The sequence below is a fragment of the Anomaloglossus baeobatrachus genome, chromosome 3 (assembly GCF_048569485.1).
Source record: "Anomaloglossus baeobatrachus isolate aAnoBae1 chromosome 3, aAnoBae1.hap1, whole genome shotgun sequence".
Classification (NCBI taxonomy): Eukaryota; Metazoa; Chordata; class Amphibia; order Anura; family Aromobatidae; genus Anomaloglossus; species Anomaloglossus baeobatrachus.
The window spans coordinates 373,828,750-373,850,371 of NC_134355.1; the positions used below are offsets into that span (position 1 = coordinate 373,828,750).

Here is a 21,622-nt window from a genome sequence, read left to right on the forward strand (position 1 = left end):
CTCCACCCCCACGGTAAGATACAACCGGATTAGAAGATGGACCCCATTTTCACGAAAAGTTTTGTTTTTTACCATTTTCTTCCTCTAAATTTTAGATGTGTCTTACAATCTGGTACGTCTTATAAAATGAAAGATATGGTAGTTTTATTTGAACATGTTCAAGTGACTGTGGAAATATTGGGCCTGATCCATCAAACCTTTTATGCCAGTATTCTGGACTAAAAAGTTTTGAAAATTTACAAATTTTGGCGCAGCCTGTGGCTGCACTAAAATTATGCGACTTTTGACATTCTTAAGGGTGCGTTACATGCTGCGACATCGCTAGCGAGGTCTTGCGCGATAGTACCTGCCCACGTCGTTCGTGCGACATTTGGTGATCTCTGCTGTAGCGAACATTATCGCTACAGCAGCGTCACACGCACATACCTTTTCAGCGACGTCACTATGACCGCCGAACAATCCCTCCTTCAAGGGGTAGGTGCGTTCGGCGTCATAGCGACGTTACTGCGGCGTCACTAAGCAGCCGCCCAATAGCAGAGGAGGGATGGAGATGAGCGGCTGGAACATGCCGCCCACCTCCTTTCTTCCTCATTGCCGGTGGACGGAGGTAAGGAGATGTTCGTTGCTCCTGCGGTGTCACACATAGCGATGAGTGATGCCGCAGGAACGACAAACAACCTCGCTACTGACCAGACAACGATTTTTGTTAAATGAGCGACGTGTCACAGAACAACGATTTTTGCCTCTTTTGCGATCGTTTAAGGTCGTTCCTAGGTGTCACACGCTGCGATGTTGCTAACGACGCCGGATCTGCGTCACAAACACCGTGACCCCGACGATATATCGTTAGCGATGTCGCAGCGTGTAAAGCACCCTTTACTCCCATTTTTGCGCAGCTCCAACAAAGCAGGCGGAACGGTGTGGCACATGGAGGAGCACGCCACTTCTCCAATGGTCTTGACTCATGAAGAGAGGTAAGAAGCGTCTGACTCCAGCATGGCCCCTAATCAAGACTGACGTTGTTAATGCCTGTCTTGATGAATGAGGCCCATTGTATTTATGGGTTCTCCAGTTCATGATATTGGACTCCTCTAAGGAAACTCCCTACTGCTGTAGTTTACTCCCATTTATTTATATTAGCAAATGGATCTGAACTGATCAAGATTTCCCCTCGATTCCAAATAATATCTGAAAGATATGATCGCTCTGATGCTGCCGGAGGTATTCAAAGAACTGCCCAAGGTCCATATGGTAATCGTTCCTCAGTCCATAATCTCCATGTGCTTCAAAAATCAGCTCTTCAAAGGTTTGGAAAAGTCTTAGAGCATCCATGGAATCAGTCACTTGGACGCTTTCGGTGTGCTTACATGAGATATGTTTCCAGTTAGGGTAGCGGATGTCCCTCCAGAACTCCTCACATTGTTCCTTATTCCCCTCTATACATATCACACCTGGCTTCCCGGTCAAGCAGAAACCTGTCAAGTTAAGTCGTTTAGCACAGTCCAAGATCTTTTTCTTCAGTTCCTGACGATATATGTGGTGGCTATAGATCCACATACGACGGAAAGTCATGGTAACATTTTTTGCATCTGCTTCGTTTCCATTGCTGTTCTTGGATTTCTCCACATAAGAGGAGATGTTGTCCGTCAACCACTGGATTGCATTTGTGATGCACAGATCCCCACGGTCCAAAGAACTTACATAGGTTGCTAGACATTTATTGAGATCGTTGTGCTGCAGCTTGTCCAAAGCACTGGAGCGGACAAACAGTTGAGGTTCCTTTGTGGGGTAACTGTGTGGTAGATGCACCTGCAGCTCTGCTTTATCCTGTTAAAGTAAAACAAATAAACAGTGAATACCCATGCATCATAACTAGTATACATATATACCATATACAACTATATTGGCATGTAAGGATTACATAATAAAGGCAAAAATCGTGAAGAATCTTAGAAAAAACGAGCAGAAAACGATCAGATGCCAAATATCCAAAATTTTATTTTTATTAGTATAAATTAGAATCAAATTCCCAGTGGGATAAGCAAAATTGCACCATACAGATGTTATTAAAAATAAACGGTCGGGACCGCAGCAGTCATTACGACAGTGACATATAAAATCCTGCACAAAAGTAACTAATCTCTGTGCTCCAACTCAACAACTAGTTACCACATGACTGGCGTATCTTTAGAAAAAAACAGTACAGCCCACCAGGGGTCACCAAAGGCTCATAATTCAATCCCAATCGGTAAATATATGGGATTACAGAGCCTATGCCGTCAATGTGGTAAAAACATATAATTCACACTTAGATGTACAGTGTAGCACAGTGGATAAACCACATCCCAACATTGGATGTGGGAGATATATAAACTTACTTCCTCGGTCTTTTTTGACACGCCCCCTTACGAAGGACACAGGAAGCCGAAACACGTGTTGGGATTACGGCCGTGAGACCGCTTGTTATTACTGCACATGAGCAGATAAATATATGTGGTTTACCCACTGTGCTACACTATATATTCAAGTGTGAATTATATGTCTTTACCACATTGACGGCATAGGTTCTGTTATCCCATATATTTACCTATTGGGATTGAATTATGAGCCTTTGGTGACCCCTGGCGGGCTGTACTGGTATGGTTTTTTATAAAGATACACCAGTCATGTGGTAACTAGTTGTTGAGCTGGAGCACAGAGATTGGTTACTTTTGTGCAGGATTTTATATGTCCCAATCGTAATGACTGCTGCGGTCCCGACCGTTTATTTTTAATAACATCTGTATGGTGCAATTTTGCCTATCCCACTGGGAATTTGATAATAATTTACACTAATAAAAATAGAATTTTGGATATTTGGCATCTGATCGTTTTCTGCTCGTTTTTTCTTTATCCTGTAAAACAGATTATATTGCTTTTCTATTACATCGGCTTAAACTCATCGTCTTTATAGATTACAGGACCATTTCATCATTTAATCTCACTGCGCATCTGTATTAAACAGGTTAACTGGTCTCAGAAGAAAAGACAACAGACTGCCGAATCGTGTCAGCTTGCAATGCCTTCTTTCACAATTCCACTGTATTCCCTGTGTGGGGGTAAAGGAGGGGAGAAGTCATGTGGCTTTATGATTTACATACTTCCAGTCATGTGCCGACTTGTGTCACCCAACATCTCTCAATATAAGGGAATTGGGAGAAGTGCAGGAGTCTAGTCAGCATGTGACTGTAAAGGGTACTTTACACGCTGCGTATCGGTATCGATATCGCTAGCGAGCGTACCCGCCCCCGTCGGTTGTGCGTCACGGGCAATTCGCTGCCAGTGACACACAACATCGCTAACACCCGTCACACGGACTTACCTTCCCAGCGACGTCGCTGTTGCCGGCAATCCACCTCCTTTCTAAGGGGGCGGTTCGTGCGGCGCCACAGCGACGTCACACGGCAGCCGTCCAATAGCAGAGGAGGGGCGGAGATGAGTGGCCGGAACATTCCGCCCACCTCCTTCCTCATTGCCGGTAGACGAAGGTAAGGAGATGTTCGTCGCTCCCGCGGTGTCACACATAGCGATGTGTGCTGCAGGAACGAGGAACAACATCGCTACGTACCTGTGAAGATGTAATTTACCCTCTCACTGTATATGCTGTACAGATTCCTATTTCAAGCTGGGTTCATTGTCTTATTTGAACTACTTCTGTGTACATTTCTATTGTTGTAGGTAATCACCCCCTAAAATGCAAGGTTATATCCTCTTGAGGCACTTCCATCCCTGGGAGTAGGGGGAGGTGGGCCTAGAGTCCAACTAGTGTAAACTCTGCTTACCTGGGAGATTCAGTCAGTCTGTGTGAAACTTGAAGAAGGAAGATTGATCCTCTGGGAGGGAATAGCTGAGGCTGGATCCTAGAGCCGGTGTATGGACAGTTACAGACTGGAGATCAGTGGCCCGTGGGATTGTGTGGAACTCTTTGGACTACTGTAAGGACGATTACTTTGTTATCCGGTCCGAGGATTGTCGGGAAGGGCCCCCAAATTTGTTTTACGTGGACTTATCGTGTGCTGTTCCAGTGTTCTTGTGAATAAACCTGTTGGATCGTCCCTCGGCCTCGTCCATCCTTTGCTCTGTTGTACACTCCCGTCACAAACTGGTTGGCAGCGCTGGGATCAGAGCAGAAGGAATGGAGGACAATGGCTCAACATCAGGAACCAGCACTGCAGAGTACAAGACCTGGACCTTGGGGAGCCTGCAATCAAAGGCCCGTGAAGTAGGAGTTCGTTTCAAAGGACTCTCCAAGGAGCAGCTGATTGAGGCGCTAGAAGGAGTCTGTTCGCAAAATGACGTGGAGGAAGGATCCTCACAGCAAACGGAAGAAAGACGGCAGCCGGAGGTGAATACCCAAAAAAGTCAATGGGTTGTGTGGTACAAGGAGGAGATGGCACTGCTTGGAGATGAGGCTACCATAGAAGATAAGAGGGAGGCCATGCGTGGAGCTAAAGAGAAGGAGCGCAGGATGGAGGAGATGGCACTGCTGGATAAGGAGCTCGCTGTGGAAGCCGCGAGAGGTTCCAGACAGACTGTAACTCCAGCACCCATCATGAGGGAACTTCCCAGGGTGTCCCGCAAAGACTTTAAGCCGTTTAATGAGGCTGCAGGCGACATTGAGGGCTTCTTCCAGGACTTTGAGCATCAGTGTCGATTAATGGAAGTCCCGGACAGGGAGCGTGTCCGGCATCTGGTTGGGCTCCTAGAGGGGGGAGCTGCTGAAGCCTATAGAGCTATGGACCCTCGGTGGAACTGTGAGTATGCGGATATTAAACAGACTATTCTAGAACATTATGCTGTGACCCCAGACACTTACAGGACTCAGTTCCGTGCTTTAGCCTGTGATGGGGAAGTGTCTTTTAAGATATATGCTCATAGACTCAAACAAATATGTAATCGCTGGCTGGAGGCAGAGGAGGCCTTATCTTGGGAGACCTTCCTGCAGGTCATCCTAAAAGAACAATTCTTTGCCCAGTGCCCCGCTGAGATCCGGGAATGGGTGCGTGAGAGAAAACCAGCGACAGTGGAGGAAGCTGCTGCTCTCGCTGATGAGGCTCTCACCATCAAGCCTCAGTGGAGGGTTCTGTTGGAGGATGGAGAGACGCCTAACAGCTCCACAACACCGGATGCCCCCAGTTATTCTGTCCCCATTGTTCCCCGTTCCTCTAAGCCACCACATGTTGATACCCGTGTTAATGTGCCTCCAGTTGCTTCTACTGCACTTTCTGGACTACGCCGGGGAGAGGAAGTAACAGAGCGCAGGTGTTATGTTTGTAGGCATCCCGGGCATTTGCAGGCCTCATGCCCAGCCAGGCCATGGAGGAATCATCCTCAAACCCCTACAGCACCTTCAGGTGGGAGCCGGCCTCCAAGTTCCCCTACCCCTTACCCAAGAGGACGCCTTGGATGGAGGGAGACCCAGCTCAGATGCTATCAATGTGGACAGCCAGGGCATCGGCAAGTCTCCTGCCCAGCTGTTCAAATGAGGACTGATCCTGCACCCAATCGGATTGTTAATTATTTACAGCCCAGTGCCATGGAGGAAGATGTGGCACCGTTATGTGAGGACTGGCCTAGTGACTCAGCCCCCCATGTTGCACCACCAGGAGTTTACGGGGTGCGACCCGCAGTTATGACTACTTCTGCTCATCGAGGTAAGCACTTGCAGGAGGTTGTGCTGGATGGACAGAGACTTGTTGGATTTTGTGACTCGGGTGCTTTCCTCACACTGGCTGATCCCAGAGTGGTTCGGCCTGAGGCAATCCATAGAGGACCTGGGATTGTTATTGAACTGGCTGGTGGACAATGGAGGACTATTCCCACAGCCACTGTGGATCTGAACTTTGGTTTTGGGGTCAGGCGATGTGTGGTTGGGGTGATGGGTGGTCTGCCTGCAGCTGTTCTCCTGGGCAATGATGTGGGAGAGCTACGATGCCAATTCGTGGCTGCATGAAGCCACATGTAAGTAACGCTCTGCCTGTGTGTACTTAACCAGTGACCTGTAGAGGTCCCTAGTACGTACACAAGTTGGGAGGGGGAGGGATTGTGAAGATGTAATTTACCCTCTCACTGTATATGCTGTACAGATTCCTATTTCAAGCTGGGTTCATTGTCTTATTTGAACTACTTCTGTGTACATTTCTATTGTTGTAGGTAATCACCCCCTAAAATGCAAGGTTATATCCTCTTGAGGCACTTCCATCCCTGGGAGTAGGGGGAGGTGGGCCTAGAGTCCAACTAGTGTAAACTCTGCTTACCTGGGAGATTCAGTCAGTCTGTGTGAAACTTGAAGAAGGAAGATTGATCCTCTGGGAGGGAATAGCTGAGGCTGGATCCTAGAGCCGGTGTATGAACAGTTACAGACTGGAGATCAGTGGCCCGTGGGATTGTGTGGAACTCTTTGGACTACTGTAAGGACGATTACTTTGTTATCCGGTCCGAGGATTGTCGGGAAGGGTCCCCAAATCTGTTTTACGTGGACTTATCGTGTGCTGTTCCAGTGTCTCCCGTCACAGTACCAGACAACGATTTTTGGTAAATGAACGACCTCTCATTTACCAACAATTTTTGTCTCTTTTGCGATCGTTTAAGGTCGCTCCAGCCTGTCACACGCTGCGATGTCGCTAACGGCGCTGGATGTGCGTCACTAACACCGTGACCCCAACGATATATCGTTAGCGATGTCGCAGCGTGTAAATGGCCCTTAAGTTTAGTTGTCGTGTGACCACTGACCCACACAGGGTGTAAAGGGGGTTCCTAACAGTGTGCGCATTGCATGCTAATCCAAATGGCAGTCTGCAGTCGCTTAGAGTGACTGCAGACTTTTTTACTGAGATTGGACAACCCCTTTACGAAGTACTTTGAGTAGAGGTCCAATTAGTAGCCTGCCACTCCACTCACACTTTATCACACCAATATAGACAGTCATGAAGTCATAGACTGAAGGGGCAGGGCACTGGCTTTGTGGAAGAACTTATCTGGTCCACACAGATCCCATACTTCAACCTCATCAAACCCCTTTAGGATAAATTAGAATGGAAATGGCGAGCCAGAGCCTCTGGGCCAACACTTAAGTCTGATCTTACAATGGCTCTCCTAGATGAATGGGTACATATTCACACAGACAGACTCCAAAATCTTGTAAAAAACCTTCCCAGCAAAGCAGAATCTGTTATAGGTGCAAAGGGGGCACCCACTCCATTTTAATGCCTATAGAACGGGAGAAGTGCAATGAGAGACAAAGACACAGAAATGACATATGCTGTACATTTTCCATATGATTTTTAAATCTTAATACAACAGTCAAAGATCAAGGATGGTAGCAACATGATGTCAGAGCTTTCAGACCTGAAGTGGCCAGCTTCATCTACACCTGTAGGAGGCACATGTAAGCCCGGCCATCATGTAATATGTAGTAATGGCATAATTGTGTCTCACAGTTCTACCTGGCTGGGTTGGTTTACATGGCGCCTAATGATTAAGTGTGTGTGATGGGAAGCATTAGAGCTTTGTGTGTGAAAAAACATTGTCGAATATATATGTACGTAATATAAAATAATGTTTGGGGTTTTTTTTATGGGGACTGGCGGGGGCAGGTCTTGGTGGAAACATTAGTATGGATCCCTACAATTTCTGTGCATACCCAGACCCAGCAAAAGGTAAATACAACTGAAACTGTCAAAAACCGAACTCCATGATTCCCCCCTCTATTTAACTACCAAAACCTTAAACTGCCATTTCCATGTGGTTCTACCATTACTCCCCAGCAGCACGCCCACTATCTTGCGGTCATATTTGACTCAGACGTTTCCTTCACTCTCTACATCTAATCACTCGTCCACTCATGTTACCTACTCTCCAAAAACATCTCTAGAATTCGACCTTTTCTTACCTTTGTCTCTCAAAAACTCTTGGGCCGCATCTACGTGTTGAGTATTTTGTGCTTTTTTAACCTCAGCATTTGTAGTCAAAACCACGGGAGTGGAACAATCAGAGGAAAAGTATAATTGAAACATGTAAGAGGGTGTCCAGTGCCCTGCCGCCCCTGAAGAACGTTATAGTATAAGTCATGGGGTGGGGATCTTTTTTCTACCAGGGGCCATTTGGAAATTTCTATTAACTTTTGGGGGCCGCACAAAATTATCAATGTGAAAATGAACCGGCTATATATTTGGTCAAACAATTAACTCACCCCTACTGTGGTGGCTGGAGCTGCTTCTATTTGGTGCGGCTGTGATGTTTGGTGATACTAATCATGTTGCTTCTCACAACTGCTTTTCCAGGTATGTTTCGGTCTGGAGCACAGTCAACTCTTTGTGATAATAAGATTGGTAAACCATATACATCACATAAAAGATGCAGGGACTGCTGTATATAAAATCACAGGAGACACATACATCACTGGAGGCATATACATCACACGGGAGACACTGGGACTGCTGTATATACATCACAGGAAACACATACATCAAAGGAGACACTGGGGGCACATACAACACACATGTATGCCCTCAACCCCTCATGTGATGTATATGTTCCCAGCCCCTCCTGTGATGTATATGCTCCCAGCCCCTCCTGCAATGCCCCAGCCCTTCCTGTGATATATATGCCCCAATCGAATCACACAAATTTCCAATACAAAATTTTTATTATATCAAATGTTAAAAAAAACACACATGTGCAATAAACACACCACACTAAGACAACTATAGAAAATAGTGCAATCCTAAAATTCAGGTATAAATCCAACCTATTCAAAACCAGCCTTGCAATACAAAAAATACCGCAATAAAGATAACCAATATATTTAGATGGATTCTTATATACACACTGGTTACCCAGTGGTCTTATATATAGTAGGGAAAGCAGGGTTGGACAGAAAAGGATTTGCATCTAATATACCAGCAAAATTTACAAGAGAACCAAGAATGTACACATTATTACTCAGGAAATCCTTTGCAAGCAATACTTAGTTTCATGTGTTATGGGAGATCCTTTACAAATATCATGTATACATAAGGGCAGTAGGCCGCAATGCAAAGTTCAGCATAGTGCCTCCTTCCTGTGTAGTGCCTGAACGGTATCATTTCAGCATTGTCTGTGACCAGGGATTATCTGCTCCCCCAGTTGGCGTACACTATGGGACTCTGCATCTGGACACTTGGTTTTTATATTTGTCTATCCCGGGCCTCCTGATGAACCACATGAACGGGGAAACGCGTTGAGGCGGGCTTTAATTCCGCTATCATTATACAAGAGGACTATCTATACAGCTAGTGGGCCACCCAGCGTTGGAGATATCCACACGCAGCTGAACTTTGGATTGCGGCCTTCTGCCCTTATTTATACATGTTTGTAAAGGATCTCCCATAACACATGAAGCTAAGTATTGCTTGCAAAGGATTTCCTGAGTAATAATGTGTACATTCTTGGTTCTCTTGTAAATTTTGCCGGTATACTAGATGGAAATCCTTTTTCTGTCCAACCCTGCTTTCCCTACTATATATAAGACCACTGGGTAATCAGTGTATATAAGAATCCATCTAAACATATTGGTTATCTTTTTTGTGGATTTTTTTTGTATTGGAAGGCTGGTTTGAATAGGTTGGATTTATACCTGAATTTTAGGATTGCACTATTTTTCTATAATTGTCTTAGTGCGGTGTGTTTATTGCCCATATGTGTGTTTTTTTAACATAATAAAATTTTTGTATTGGGAACTTGTGTGATTCGATTAGAATATATTCCCTATATGTATTTTCTTGTATGGCATACAGATGTATATGCCCCAGCCTCTCCTGTGATGTGTATGCTATGCCCCCAGCGTCTCCAATGTGATGTATATGTCCCCAGCGTCTCCAATGTGATGTATATGCTCCATCCCCTCCTGTGATGTATATGCCCCTGGCATCTCCAATGTGATGTATATACCAGGAGGGGCTGGGTCATACACATCACAGGAGATGCTGGGGACATACACATAACAGGAAACGCTGGGGCATATACATCACAGGAGGGGCTGGGGGCATATACATGACAAAAGGGGCTGGGGGAATATACATCACAGGAGAGGCTGGGGCATATACGTCAAAGAAGGGGCTGGGGCATATATATCACAGAAGGGTTGGGGGCATATACATCACAAAAGGGGCTGAGGCACAGAGATCACTGGGGTGCATAAACTTGGCTGTGGGGCACAGACAGCACTGGGGGGGCAACTAGGGCGGCAGACATCATTAGGGTGGCACAGGCATCATTGGGGGGCACAGACAGCACTGGGCAGCCACAGGCATCAGTAGGGGGGCACAGACATCACTAGGAGGAGCACAGACATCACTAGGGGGAGACTGGGGACACGGACAACACTTGCGGAGCACAGCTATCACTAGGGGTCACACAGAACTGGGGGTGGTACAGAGCATTGGAGGGAACACAACACTGGTGGTGATACACAGCAATCAAAGTGAGGAGGTACTTTGGCACAAAACGTCCATGCAGACAGAAATTGTTGAAGATTAAAAAAAATCTTTAATTCTTAATAGATAAAATACATAGTGAGGATAAAATTTCCTATGATTGAGGCATTTCAGACGCTGGGTCTTTAGTCATAATCATAAGGAGAAAACACACTAGTGAAATATATATTTTTATATTTCACAAGTGTGTTTTCTCCTTATGATTATTAATTATGAATTAAAGATGCTTTTTAATCTTCAACAATTTCTGTCTGCATGGACGTTTTGTGCCAGAGTACCTCCTCACTTTGATTGTCTACAGCCTCCCTTGTTCTACTGAGCACCGCCCAGGAGCTTTCATCCAGCTGAATTTACAACAAACTGGAGAGCTGAAAAACCCTTTTTTTCTACTATATCGAGGGCGATACACAGCACTCTGAGCTGCACACAGCACTGAAGGGGGCACACAGCACTGGAGAGCGAGCACACAGCGTCAAAGAGCTGGCGCAAGGCACACAGCACTGGAGAGCAGGCACAGGGAACCCAGCGCTGGAGGGTGGGCACACAGCGCCGAAGAGCGGGCGCAAGTCACACAGCACTGGAGAGTGGGCACACATCGCTGGAAGCGGTGAAGCTGCTGGTGGACGGAAGCGCAGAGTGTTAAACCAAACACAAAGTAAGTCCTGAGCACGCTGGCACTGGCCAGTGAGAGAGCCCATTGCCACAAGCAGCGCACGAGGGGATTTAAAGGGTCAGCGGCCGGGAATCTGCCCACAGGCTGGACAATCCCCACCCCTAGTTTAAGTGAAGATGTTATGATAAATTGGTGTATTTTAGTGAAATATGACAGTAATGTGCTGTACAGTTATGAGTCTCTCCTGTGTAATTAGGTCGGCCACCACCAGGTGTCACTGGGTCCCTAAGTGTAAGGGAAAGGAGAGGGAGTGACAGGATGGCATGGGTTAAAAGGGGGAGGACAGGCCCCAGCAAAAAGGACAAATAGGGAAAGAAGCTTCCTGGCACAAGGCAGATAGAGAGTAGTAGAGAAAGGACCTGCAGGGTCAGATGTAGCATTGTGAAGTTGTGTGGTGTGGAGGAGTCAGGTATAGAGAGAGAGAAGAAAGAAGAGAATGAGTCCAGGAGACTGAAGTGAAGTGTGAGCCCCCTCAGCTAGAGCGTAATTCCAGTAAAAGATGAAAAGAGGACAGTGTCCCTTTCTTAGGCTGGCAGCTGTAAGTAGTACAGACAGATGGCCTGCGGGGTCACTAGCACAGCGGTAGCACCAACAGAAGGAGTCTTCTCGTTGCTAAAGAGCCGAGCCATCAGATCAGCCACTGTGCTAAATGGTTGGCTCAGAAAAAAAAAAAAAAAAAAAAAAGGATAAATATCCCAACCCTCCCTTCCTTGATGGCCGTAGCAAAAGAGCCGGGTTCTATAAGGAAAAAAGGCCTGTGGAAGAATATGGTGTAAGCACTGCCTTAAAGAAGTGGAAGCTGTGTGTTAAAACTGTAACAACTTTACTGTAACATCTTTTAACTGTTGGTGGACTCGTTACTGAAAGCATGGGGTGTGATGCCGGTGAGAGTGAACGGGATCCAGAGAAGCCAGACGAAGCCCCAGAGGAGCAGCTTTAAGCAGATACCACCTCCACACCCACTTCATACACCACTCTGCCCCCCTGTGTCTGTGGCGTGTCGGGGTGGGTTGAGGACTACAACTCTCGCCCACGACTGACCCTCCCTGGTAAGTTACAAACACGTCACCACGCCTGTATTTTATACCAGCTCTTGTTTTCTGGTTTTATAAATACTGAGGTATAAAGTCACCAAATACACACCGTGTGCACATGGCCTCACTGTTGCTCTGATTAATTTCCTTCTGGACTATTGCATTACCCTACTAATTGGTTTCCTTCTCACTAAACTCTCCCCTCTATCATGAATATGTCAGCCAGCATCATATTCCTGTCCAACTGCTACATTGATCCATCAGTCTTTGCACTGGTTGCCCATCAGCTACAGAAGCCTACATAAGCTTATCACCCTGACACACAAAGCTCCCCACCTATCTGACATCTCCTCCCTTATCTCTGTGTACCACTCTACCTGTCCTCTCCATATTGCTAATGACCTAATACTAACTTCCTCTATAATCAGAACCTCCCACTCCTGTCTCCAGAACTTCTCTTATGCTGCACCAATTTTCTGGAATGCTCTAACCCAGACAATCCAATTAATTTCCTGTATACACCGCACCTAATCTAACTATTTCTGCTCTCTCTTCCATGCACTCGATAGCTATTTGCACCTGTACTTGTACTCATTCTGGCTGGTGACCGGTTCTTGCATCATTATTTGATTGCACCTATTTATTATACAGATGGCTGGACCTTACAAGACAAGCACTTTTTACCACTTACCTTTTGTTTACCCCCTATTTCCTCATAGATTGTAAGCAGGGCCCTCACTCCTCTTGGTATGCCTTGAACTATGTGTAAGGGTCCCATCACACGTAGCGACGTTCCAGCGATCCCACCAGCGATCCGACCTGGCAGGGATTGCTGGAACATTGCTACATGGTCGCTGGTGAGCTGTCAATCAGGCAGATCTTCACAGCGATCAGAGACCAGCCACCAGAGACCCGTGTAACAACGTTGTGCTTGGTAGCCAGGGTATATATCGGGTAACTATGCAAAGCGCTTTGCATAGTTACCTGATGTGTACCATGGTTACCAGCGTACCGCCGCCAGATGCCAGCTCCCTGCACATTCAGATCGTTGGTCTCCCGTCGTCAAACACGCCGATGCATGCTGCACAGCGGGAGACCAACGAGCAAAAAATGGTCCTGATCGTTTTGTAACCTTGCAGCAGGGTCCCGCTCGCTGATGCTTGTCACACACAGCGATGTTACTGGAAAGGTCGCTGATACGTCACAAAACCTGTGACGTTTCAGCAATCTCGCTAGCGATCTCGCTGTGTGTGACGGGGGCTTTACTCTGTAATGTCTTATCTTGAATGAATTGTAAAGAGCTGCTGAATATCTTGGAATTGTAGAAACACAAATTATAGTTAGATTATATACAAAAACTTCTTACCTTCAGATTCTCAGTTTTAACAAAAATAGAAAACTGCAAAAATGGTGGTGGGGACTCGTATGTGCCTTCTAAATAACTTCTCAAGCTGGAAAGTGAAGTCCCGCCATTGATGACGATGTCCTCCTTGCTAGGAAACATTGAGAAGAGCATTTCCATCTCTAAGAGCTGAAGTTCAAGGCATTCTCTCCCGCCTGTACTCATCCTAATATCACAGAAGTATGGCACCTGGACAAAGCAAAAAAGGCTATGAAATTATGAATTGCTCGCACCAATGTCATCAGATTACTATGGGGACCCTGAGGAAACTGGTGACCAGGCCTGTGCTCTATCCCAGGACAATGTGGCACCAATGTAGACCAGTTGTGCCAGCATCTAGAGAACGAGTGGCATTAACGAAGGGACAGAAGGCATCTAGATAGCTTTTAGTCAGTCCGCTAAGGACGTGTGTGCAAATATACTTTATATTAGAAGACGCAGGTCACACATACTGCAGATAAGGCAGGAGCCTCGCAGTAGAGTGCCACAATGGCCGCGGCCAATTCAACCTAGGATGAAGGAGCCCAATTCTCCACTGAATGGTGACTGGACATTACTGGGGTAGAAAAGGGACTCCTCCTGTCCTGGAATCAGTAGGGCGGGGGCTCCTCCGCCGATTCCCCATCATACCGGAATTAAGTCAGCCATGCACGCAGTGACGTTTCTTTTACAATTTTTTTTAACAGCAAGAAGAACTCTGCATGTTGTTCTATTATTTTCCTAAATATCACAGAGCTGCACCCGGGGCTGCGGACAGTGCGATCACAGCCATAAGGTGGCCGCTCCGGTCGTGGTCACTCATTTAGTGCATTCGTTTTCCTAATGGCCTTAGATCCCTTTTGTGTGGTCAGGGTCTCTCCTGCACTCCAGCTCTATTGTGACCACATCAGGCCTTATTCACACGCCATGCTTTCATCAGGAGCGGCTCCAGAGCACAGGACTGCAGCTGGGAACCTCTCCATACAGGTTCTGGCTGGAGGCCCCACTCCTGATATGGGCTTAGGCATGCGGAGGGTGAATGTAAACATGTGTGCAGCGCGCTCCCCCTTGTGGTAGCTGCATGCAATCACATCCGAGCTCTGAATGTCTAGCTAAGGAGCGGCCACAGCGACCCCTGCTGGTAAATTACCGCTACCAGCTTCTATTCCTCTTGCCTGCTGTTCGGGACCCACAGTGCAGCTCACAAGGAAACTACGCACTATCTGTCCTGTCACACACTCGCTGTTCATGTAACGTATACCGTGTACAACGGAAGCGAGAACCAACCTGTGCCACCTCAGCTTAATCCGCCTCCAGTGTACTGTTCTGATTGGTCTTCATAAGCCACACCCCTTCCGATGCAGGGCACAGTGGGCGGGGCCACAGGCTGGCTTCGCTACGTCTCCACAGTTGGTGACGTCACCGCCTGCATACTCTTGGGCATCTCTGAGCTGCTACGTCATCCGGGGATCGTCACCTTCCCGAGAGACGTGCAGGTAATGATGCGTGCTGAGGGCTGGGGGGACAGGGCTGTGTGCGGGGCTGGGGGGGACAGGGCTGTGTGCGGGGCTGAGGGCTGCGGGACAGGGCTGTGTGCGGGGCTGGGGGGGACAGGGCTGTGTGCGGGGCTGGGGGGACAGGGCTGTGTGCGGGGCTGGGGGGACAGGGCTGTGTGCGGGGCTGGGGGGACAGGTCTGTGTGCGGGGCTGGGGGGACAGGGCTGTGTGCGGGGCTGGGGGGACAGGGCTGTGTGCGGGGCTGGGGGACAGGGCTGTGTGCGGGGCTGGGGGGACAGGGCTGTGTGCGGGGCTGGGGGGACAGGGCTGTGTGCGGGGCTGGGGGGACAGGGCTGTGTGCGGGGCTGGGGGGACAGGGCTGTGTGCGGGGCTGGGGGGACAGGGCTGTGTGCGGGGCTGGGGGGACAGGGCTGTGTGCGGGGCTGGGGGGACAGGGCTGTGTGCGGGGCTGGGGGGGGACAGGGCTGTGTGCGGGGCTGTGGGGACAGGGCTGTGTGCGGGGCTGTGGGGACAGGGCTGTGTGCGGGGCTGTGGGGGCAGGGCTGTGTGCGGGGCTGGGGGGACAGGGCTGTGTGCGGGGCTGGGGGGACAGGTCTGTGTGCGGGGCTGGGGGGACAGGGCTGTGTGCGGGGCTGTGTGCGGGGCTGGGGGGACAGGTCTGTGTGCGGGGCTGGGGGGACAGGTCTGTGTGCGGGGCTGGGGGGACAGGGCTGTGTGCGGGGCTGGGGGGGCAGGGCTGTGTGCGGGGCTGGGGGGGCAGGGCTGTGTGCGGGGCTGGGGGGACAGGGCTGTGTGCGGGGCTGGGGGGACAGGTCTGTGTGCGGGGCTGGGGGGGCAGGGCTGTGTGCGGGGCTGGGGGGACAGGTCTGTGTGCGGGGCTGGGGGGACAGGTCTGTGTGCGGGGCTGGGGGGACAGGTCTGTGTGCGGGGCTGGGGGGACAGGTCTGTGTGCGGGGCTGGGGGGACAGGTCTGTGTGCGGGGCTGGGGGGACAGGTCTGTGTGCGGGGCTGGGGGGACAGGGCTGTGTGCGGGGCTGGGGGGACAGGGCTGTGTGCGGGGCTGGGGGGACAGGTCTGTGTGCGGGGCTGGGGGGACAGGTCTGTGTGCGGGGCTGGGGGGACAGGTCTGTGTGCGGGGCTGGGGGGACAGGTCTGTGTGCGGGGCTGGGGGGACAGGTCTGTGTGCGGGGCTGGGGGGACAGGGCTGTGTGCGGGGCTGGGGGGACAGGGCTGTGTGCGGGGCTGTGGGGACAGGGCTGTGTGCGGGGCTGTGGGGACAGGGCTGTGTGCGGGGCTGGGGGGGCAGGGCTGTGTGCGGGGCTGGGGGGACAGGTCTGTGTGCGGGGCTGGGGGGACAGGGCTGTGTGCGGGGCTGGGGGGACAGGTCTGTGTGCGGGGCTGGGGGGACAGGTCTGTGTGCGGGGCTGGGGGGACAGGTCTGTGTGCGGGGCTGGGGGGACAGGGCTGTGTGCGGGGCTGGGGGGACAGGGCTGTGTGCGGGGCTGGGGGGACAGGGCTGTGTGCGGGGCTGGGGGGACAGGGCTGTGGGACAGGTCTGTGTGCGGGGCTTGGGGGGACAGGTCTGTGTGCGGGGCTTGGGGGGACAGGTCTGTGTGCGGGGCTGGGGGACAGGTCTGTGTGCGGGGCTGGGGGGACAGGGCTGTGTGCGGGGCTGGGGGGACAGGGCTGTGGGACAGGTCTGTGTGCGGGGCTTGGGGGGACAGGTCTGTGTGCGGGGCTTGGGGGGACAGGTCTGTGTGCGGGGCTGGGGGACAGGTCTGTGTGCGGGGCTTGGGGGGACAGGTCTGTGTGCGGGGCTTGGGGGGACAGGTCTGTGTGCGGGGCTTGGGGGGACAGGTCTGTGTGCGGGGCTGGGGGACAGGTCTGTGTGCGGGGCTTGGGGGGACAGGTCTGTGTGTGGGGCTGGGGGACAGGGCTGTGTGCGGGCACCCCTAGCAGGAAGTTACTGTGTGTCATGTGATGGAGCCAGCACCCCAACAGCATACTAATGGGACACACTAATGATGATACAGTAATAGGGATATAGTAAAAGGACACACATAGGGACATAGTAATGGTGAAACAGTAATAGGGACACGGGACACACTAATGGGACAAATTAATGGGGACACAGTAATAGGGACACGCTAATAGGAAAGATTAAGGGAAGACTAATGGGGACACACTAACAGAGATACACTAATGGGGACAAACAAATAGAACAGACTAATGGACACACAGTTATTGGGACACACTAAGAGATACACTAATAGAACATGCTAATGGGCACACAGTAATGGGGACATACTAATAGGAAAGACTAATGGGGACACACTAATAGAGATATACTATTGGGCACAGATTAATGGGGACACACTAATAGAGATACTAATAGGACAGACTAATGTGCACACAGTAATGGGGACATACTAATGGGGGTACACTAATAGGAAAGACTCATTGGGACACACTAATAGAGATACACTAATGGGGACAAACAAATAGAAATGGACACACAGTTATTGGGACACCCTAATAGAGACAGACTAATGGGGACATACTAATAGAGATACACTAATAGAATATGCTAATGGGAACACAGTAATGGGGACATACTAATAGAGACACACTAATAGGAAAGACTAATGGGGACACACTAATAGAGATATACTATTGGGCACAGAGTAATGGGGACACACTAATAGAGATACTAATAGGACAGACTAATGGGCACACAGTAATGGGGACATACTAATGGGGGCACACTAATAGGAAAGACTCATGGGGACACACTAATAGGAAAGACTAATGGGCACACAGTAATGGGAACATACTAATGGGGGCACACTAATAGGAAAGACTCATGGGGACACACTAATAGGGGACACACTAATGGTTACAATTCAGCAGGTGGTGAAGTGATCACAGGTTCTTAAAGGGGGTTTCCAGTAATATTTGCTTTATGTTCATTGGTTGTGCTAGTTGTAAATAATGAATTAATCAGTTACTCATTTCCCCTATCCCTGCGCCTCTTCACGCCAGGTCTTTGTTGACAGGCTGCAGCTGTGATATCACAATTTCAGGACGTGTGACCACTGCAGCCAATCACTAAGCTAAGCAGTATTGTGCCACATACATTCGCATCACTGTTGAGTACTGCTGTATCAGTCTACATGTGCTATAGTTGTGACATCACCGCTTCTGCCTCTCAATAAAGTTTGCAAAAACACATACAGCTGCACTCTAGAATGCTAATATTAAGTAAGGGAACTCTGTATTGCATTACTGCTGTAGGAATATTTGAAAAAAATACTTACTTAGCCTATGTATTGGCCAATGCATGTGAGCCCGGTAAGAGATCACCTTGTTGTGGTGTTCGGGCTCACATGCATTGTCATTTTTTTTTTAATTTTCCTGTAGCAGTATTTCAATGCCAGAGTTCCCCCATTGACTGTTAGCATATTTTAGCTCTTTAAGTGCTGCTGTATATATTCTTGTAATTATTATATTGTGTTTTCAGCTTGCACCTTGTTCACACCTTTTGGAGGTGCTGGTCAGCTTTTTTTTCTCTATATTTGTCAATAAAGATTTGGCATAAATTATTTTCCCGGAAAACCGCATTTAAGCACAAAATAACAGTTTCTTTATCGTTCCTTTGGGAGACCCAGACCATGGGGTGTTTAGCTTCTGCCTCCGGAGGACACACAAAGTACTACACTTAAAAGTGTAGCTCCTCCCTCTGAGCTTATACACCCCCTGGTAGCCAGTCCTAGTCAGTTTATTGCTTTGTGTCAGGAGGCATACATCCACACATGCATTCTCATCTGATTTGTTTGACTTTTGGAAAAAGTTTGAAGAAAAGCGGGTCCAAGTCTGGACTCCCGGCATGTCCCTTCTCACCCCACTGTGTCGGCGGTGTTGTTAAGGTTGATTTACAAGGCTGCAGCCTTACATGCCGCGCTCCTTCACCATCCCTTCTGGGCTCTGGCTTGAAGTGGGAGCCAGCACGGTCTCCATGCCTGGCAGGAGTCCGGTCTCCATCCACAGCCCCTTGAGGATTCTGTTGGACCGGAGCACTCATCCCCAGGGACATGGCCCTGCGTCTCAGCAGCTAAGTACCTGAGACGTTTATGTTGGGGGTCCCGGTTCTTTATTGTAAGGGGAGAGTATGCTGTATGCGATTGTTTTAACTTTTCCGGCGGGTTCTCTAGCTTTTGCCTGAGAACTGCGCCGATGGTGCCTGCTTGTCGGCCTCGCCGCTTAAATTTAGGCCCCGGCTTCGCCGGAGGCCTAGTTTCATTTTCCTGCCCTCGCATGTCACTCATGCAGAGGGACAGGTTCGGCTCCTCCCGGCGGCCGTTCTACACAGGGGGGGACACTCCCCACTGCTGGGCGTCCCTCCTTCCCTGCAGGTCTCTATAGCCCTCCAGTTCCCGCTCTGCTCTTTTTATAGGAACGCCCTCTTCTCAGGCAGAGTTCACTCTGCTCTGGGACATCCTGCATTCTGCATCTCTGCTGAGGTGCTGCGACTGGGGGACCGGGCTTCGGGATCTGGAGGGCACACAACACCGCGCTCAGCGGTCTGGTAAGCCACAGCCGGTCTCCGGTTGTGGACCTCTGTATATTCTCCCTGGGGTTCATTCTCTGCAAAGCCCCCACTCCAGCAGCATGTCTCACACAAGGAGCAAGGCTCCAAAGCTTTATTCTACATGCACTGCATGTAAGCTCCTGCTGCCTGAGCCGAGCACCTATCCACATTGTGATGTCTTCTCTAACTTGGCGGTGCCACAGCCTGGAGTCTCACCCCCAGTGGTCTCTCAGGCTGCTGCTGCACCTGTGACTGAACCCCCGGCCTGGGTAGAGTCCTTTTCTAGGTCCATATCCCAGTCATTTGCTGAGTCCATGGGACTTTTGTCCAGGACTTTGATGAGTATGCATCAGTCTCCCTCACAGGGTGCCTCTAATACTCTTGACAGAGGACTCCTATCCTCTGACCTCCGTCCATCGGAGCTCACGGAGGATTCATCATCTGATCCCAGACCCCGTCCTTCTAAGAGAAGGCGCAGGGTTTCCTCCCCCTCCCCATCCCACGGCTCTGTCTCAAGAGCTGACTCTCAAGATGAGGAGGATGCCCTCACTGGGGGCTCGGAGGCTATGTATCCCATCGATTTCTCTGAGGGTGACTCAGATCTTAGTGATTTGATTGCTTCTATTAATTCTGTGCTGGATCTCAATCCGCCAGTGTCAGAGGAGCAACTCTCTTTGGCAGAAAAACATCAGTTTACCTCGCCTAAGAGAGTGAAGAGTGTTCTTTAACCATTCCAGTTTTCAGAGCGCTGTGACCAAACCCAGGGCCTGCCTTGACAAACGCTTTCCAAAGCGTGGTTCTGATGACCGGTTTCCATTTCCACCTGAGGTGGTCAAGGAGTGGTCTCACTCCCCAAAGGTAGACCCTCCGGTGTCTAGGCTTTCAGCCCGGACCGTTGTGTCGGTGGCTGACAGCACCTCACTTAAGGATTCCACTGACCGTCAGATTGACCTTCTGGCCAAATCTGTGTATGAAGCTGCGGGGGCCGCGTTTTCCCCGACTTTTGCAGCAGTGTGGGCTCTCAAAGCCATCTCTGCTTCTCTAGAGGAGATGCATTCCCTCACCAAGGAATCTATGCCTGAGATGGTTACCTTAACTGCTCAGGCTTCAGCTTTTTCATCTTATGCCATGTCTGCCATGCTAGAGGCTGCTCACCGCACTGCGGTGGCTTCAGCTAATTCTCTTGTTATCCGCAGGATTTTGTGGCTTCGAGAGTGGAAGGCAGATGCTTCTTCCAAGAAGTTTCTTGCTGGGCTCCCTTTTGCTGGTTCACGGCTGTTTGGTGAACAGCTGGATGAAATCATTAAAGAAGCTACTGGCGGGAAGAGTACTTCCATGCCACAAACCAAGACCAGGAAACCCACCACCCAGGGTAGGAATCAATCGAGGTTTCGTTCCTTTCGTTCCTCCAACTGGTCATCCTCTAAGCCTTCCGCCTCGTCCGCTACTCAGCCAAGGATCAGAAATCCAACTGGCGCCCAAAAGCGCGTCCGCAGAAGACCGCAGGAGGTTCTGCCACTAAGGCAGCTTCCTCATGACTCTCGGCCCGCTCCAGCCACGTCCTTAGTCGGTGGCAGGCTCTCCCACTTTGGCGACGCTTGGTTAAAGTAAGTCTCCGATCAGTGGGTGAGAGATATCATATCTCACGGCTACAGGATAGAATTCTCTTCCAGCCCTCCAAACAGATTTTTTCTCTCAACTCCCCCCTGCTCCAAGGCCGCCGCCTTCTCGCAGGCCGTGGCGTCCTTGCAGGCAAACGGAGTGATTGTCCCAGTTCCCGCTCAGGAACGGTTCAGAGGTTTTTACTCAAATCTCTTCCTAGTTCCAAAAAAGGACGGTACCTTCCGGCCCATCCTGGATCTCAAGCTTCTCAACAAGCATGTCCGGGTGCGGCATTTTCGCATGGAGTCTCTGC

At 49.7% G+C, this 21,622-nt stretch overlaps 2 protein-coding genes across 4 annotated transcripts in view; one reads left to right on the forward strand and one right to left on the reverse strand.

Moving 5' to 3' along the window:
- Window positions 1-19: 19 nt before the first annotated feature.
- On the reverse strand, window positions 20-15,082 carry RWDD2A (RWD domain containing 2A). 3 transcript variants are annotated; one of them, XM_075340166.1, is made up of 3 exons: window positions 14,890-15,082; window positions 13,588-13,812; window positions 20-1,827 (listed from the first exon to the last, which is right to left on the reverse strand). In XM_075340166.1, exons 2-3 carry the CDS (start codon window positions 13,786-13,788, stop codon window positions 1,159-1,161), a joined length of 870 nt encoding a protein of 289 aa, XP_075196281.1. In that variant the 5' UTR covers window positions 13,789-13,812; window positions 14,890-15,082; the 3' UTR covers window positions 20-1,158. The 3 variants fall into 3 exon arrangements, with proteins under 3 accessions (XP_075196281.1, XP_075196280.1, XP_075196282.1); XM_075340165.1 differs by lacking the exon at window positions 14,890-15,082 and adding an exon at window positions 14,254-14,620; XM_075340167.1 differs by lacking the exon at window positions 14,890-15,082 and adding an exon at window positions 14,181-14,619.
- PGM3 (phosphoglucomutase 3) overlaps window positions 14,972-21,622 on the forward strand; it is an 88,788-nt gene continuing 82,137 nt past the window's right edge. The window contains exon 1 of the mRNA XM_075340164.1: window positions 14,972-15,098. The gene's annotated coding sequence lies outside the window, so the exon portion shown is untranslated. The remainder of the gene's footprint in view (window positions 15,099-21,622) is intronic.

What these genes read in the sequence shown, in the direction of transcription:
- RWDD2A (XM_075340165.1), bottom strand. An exon ending in TTAAAACTGAGAATCTGAAG is followed by an intron (nt 1,828 to 13,587) that starts GTAAGAAGTTTT and finishes TTACTTTAACAG; the next exon opens with GATAAAGCAGAGCTGCAGGT.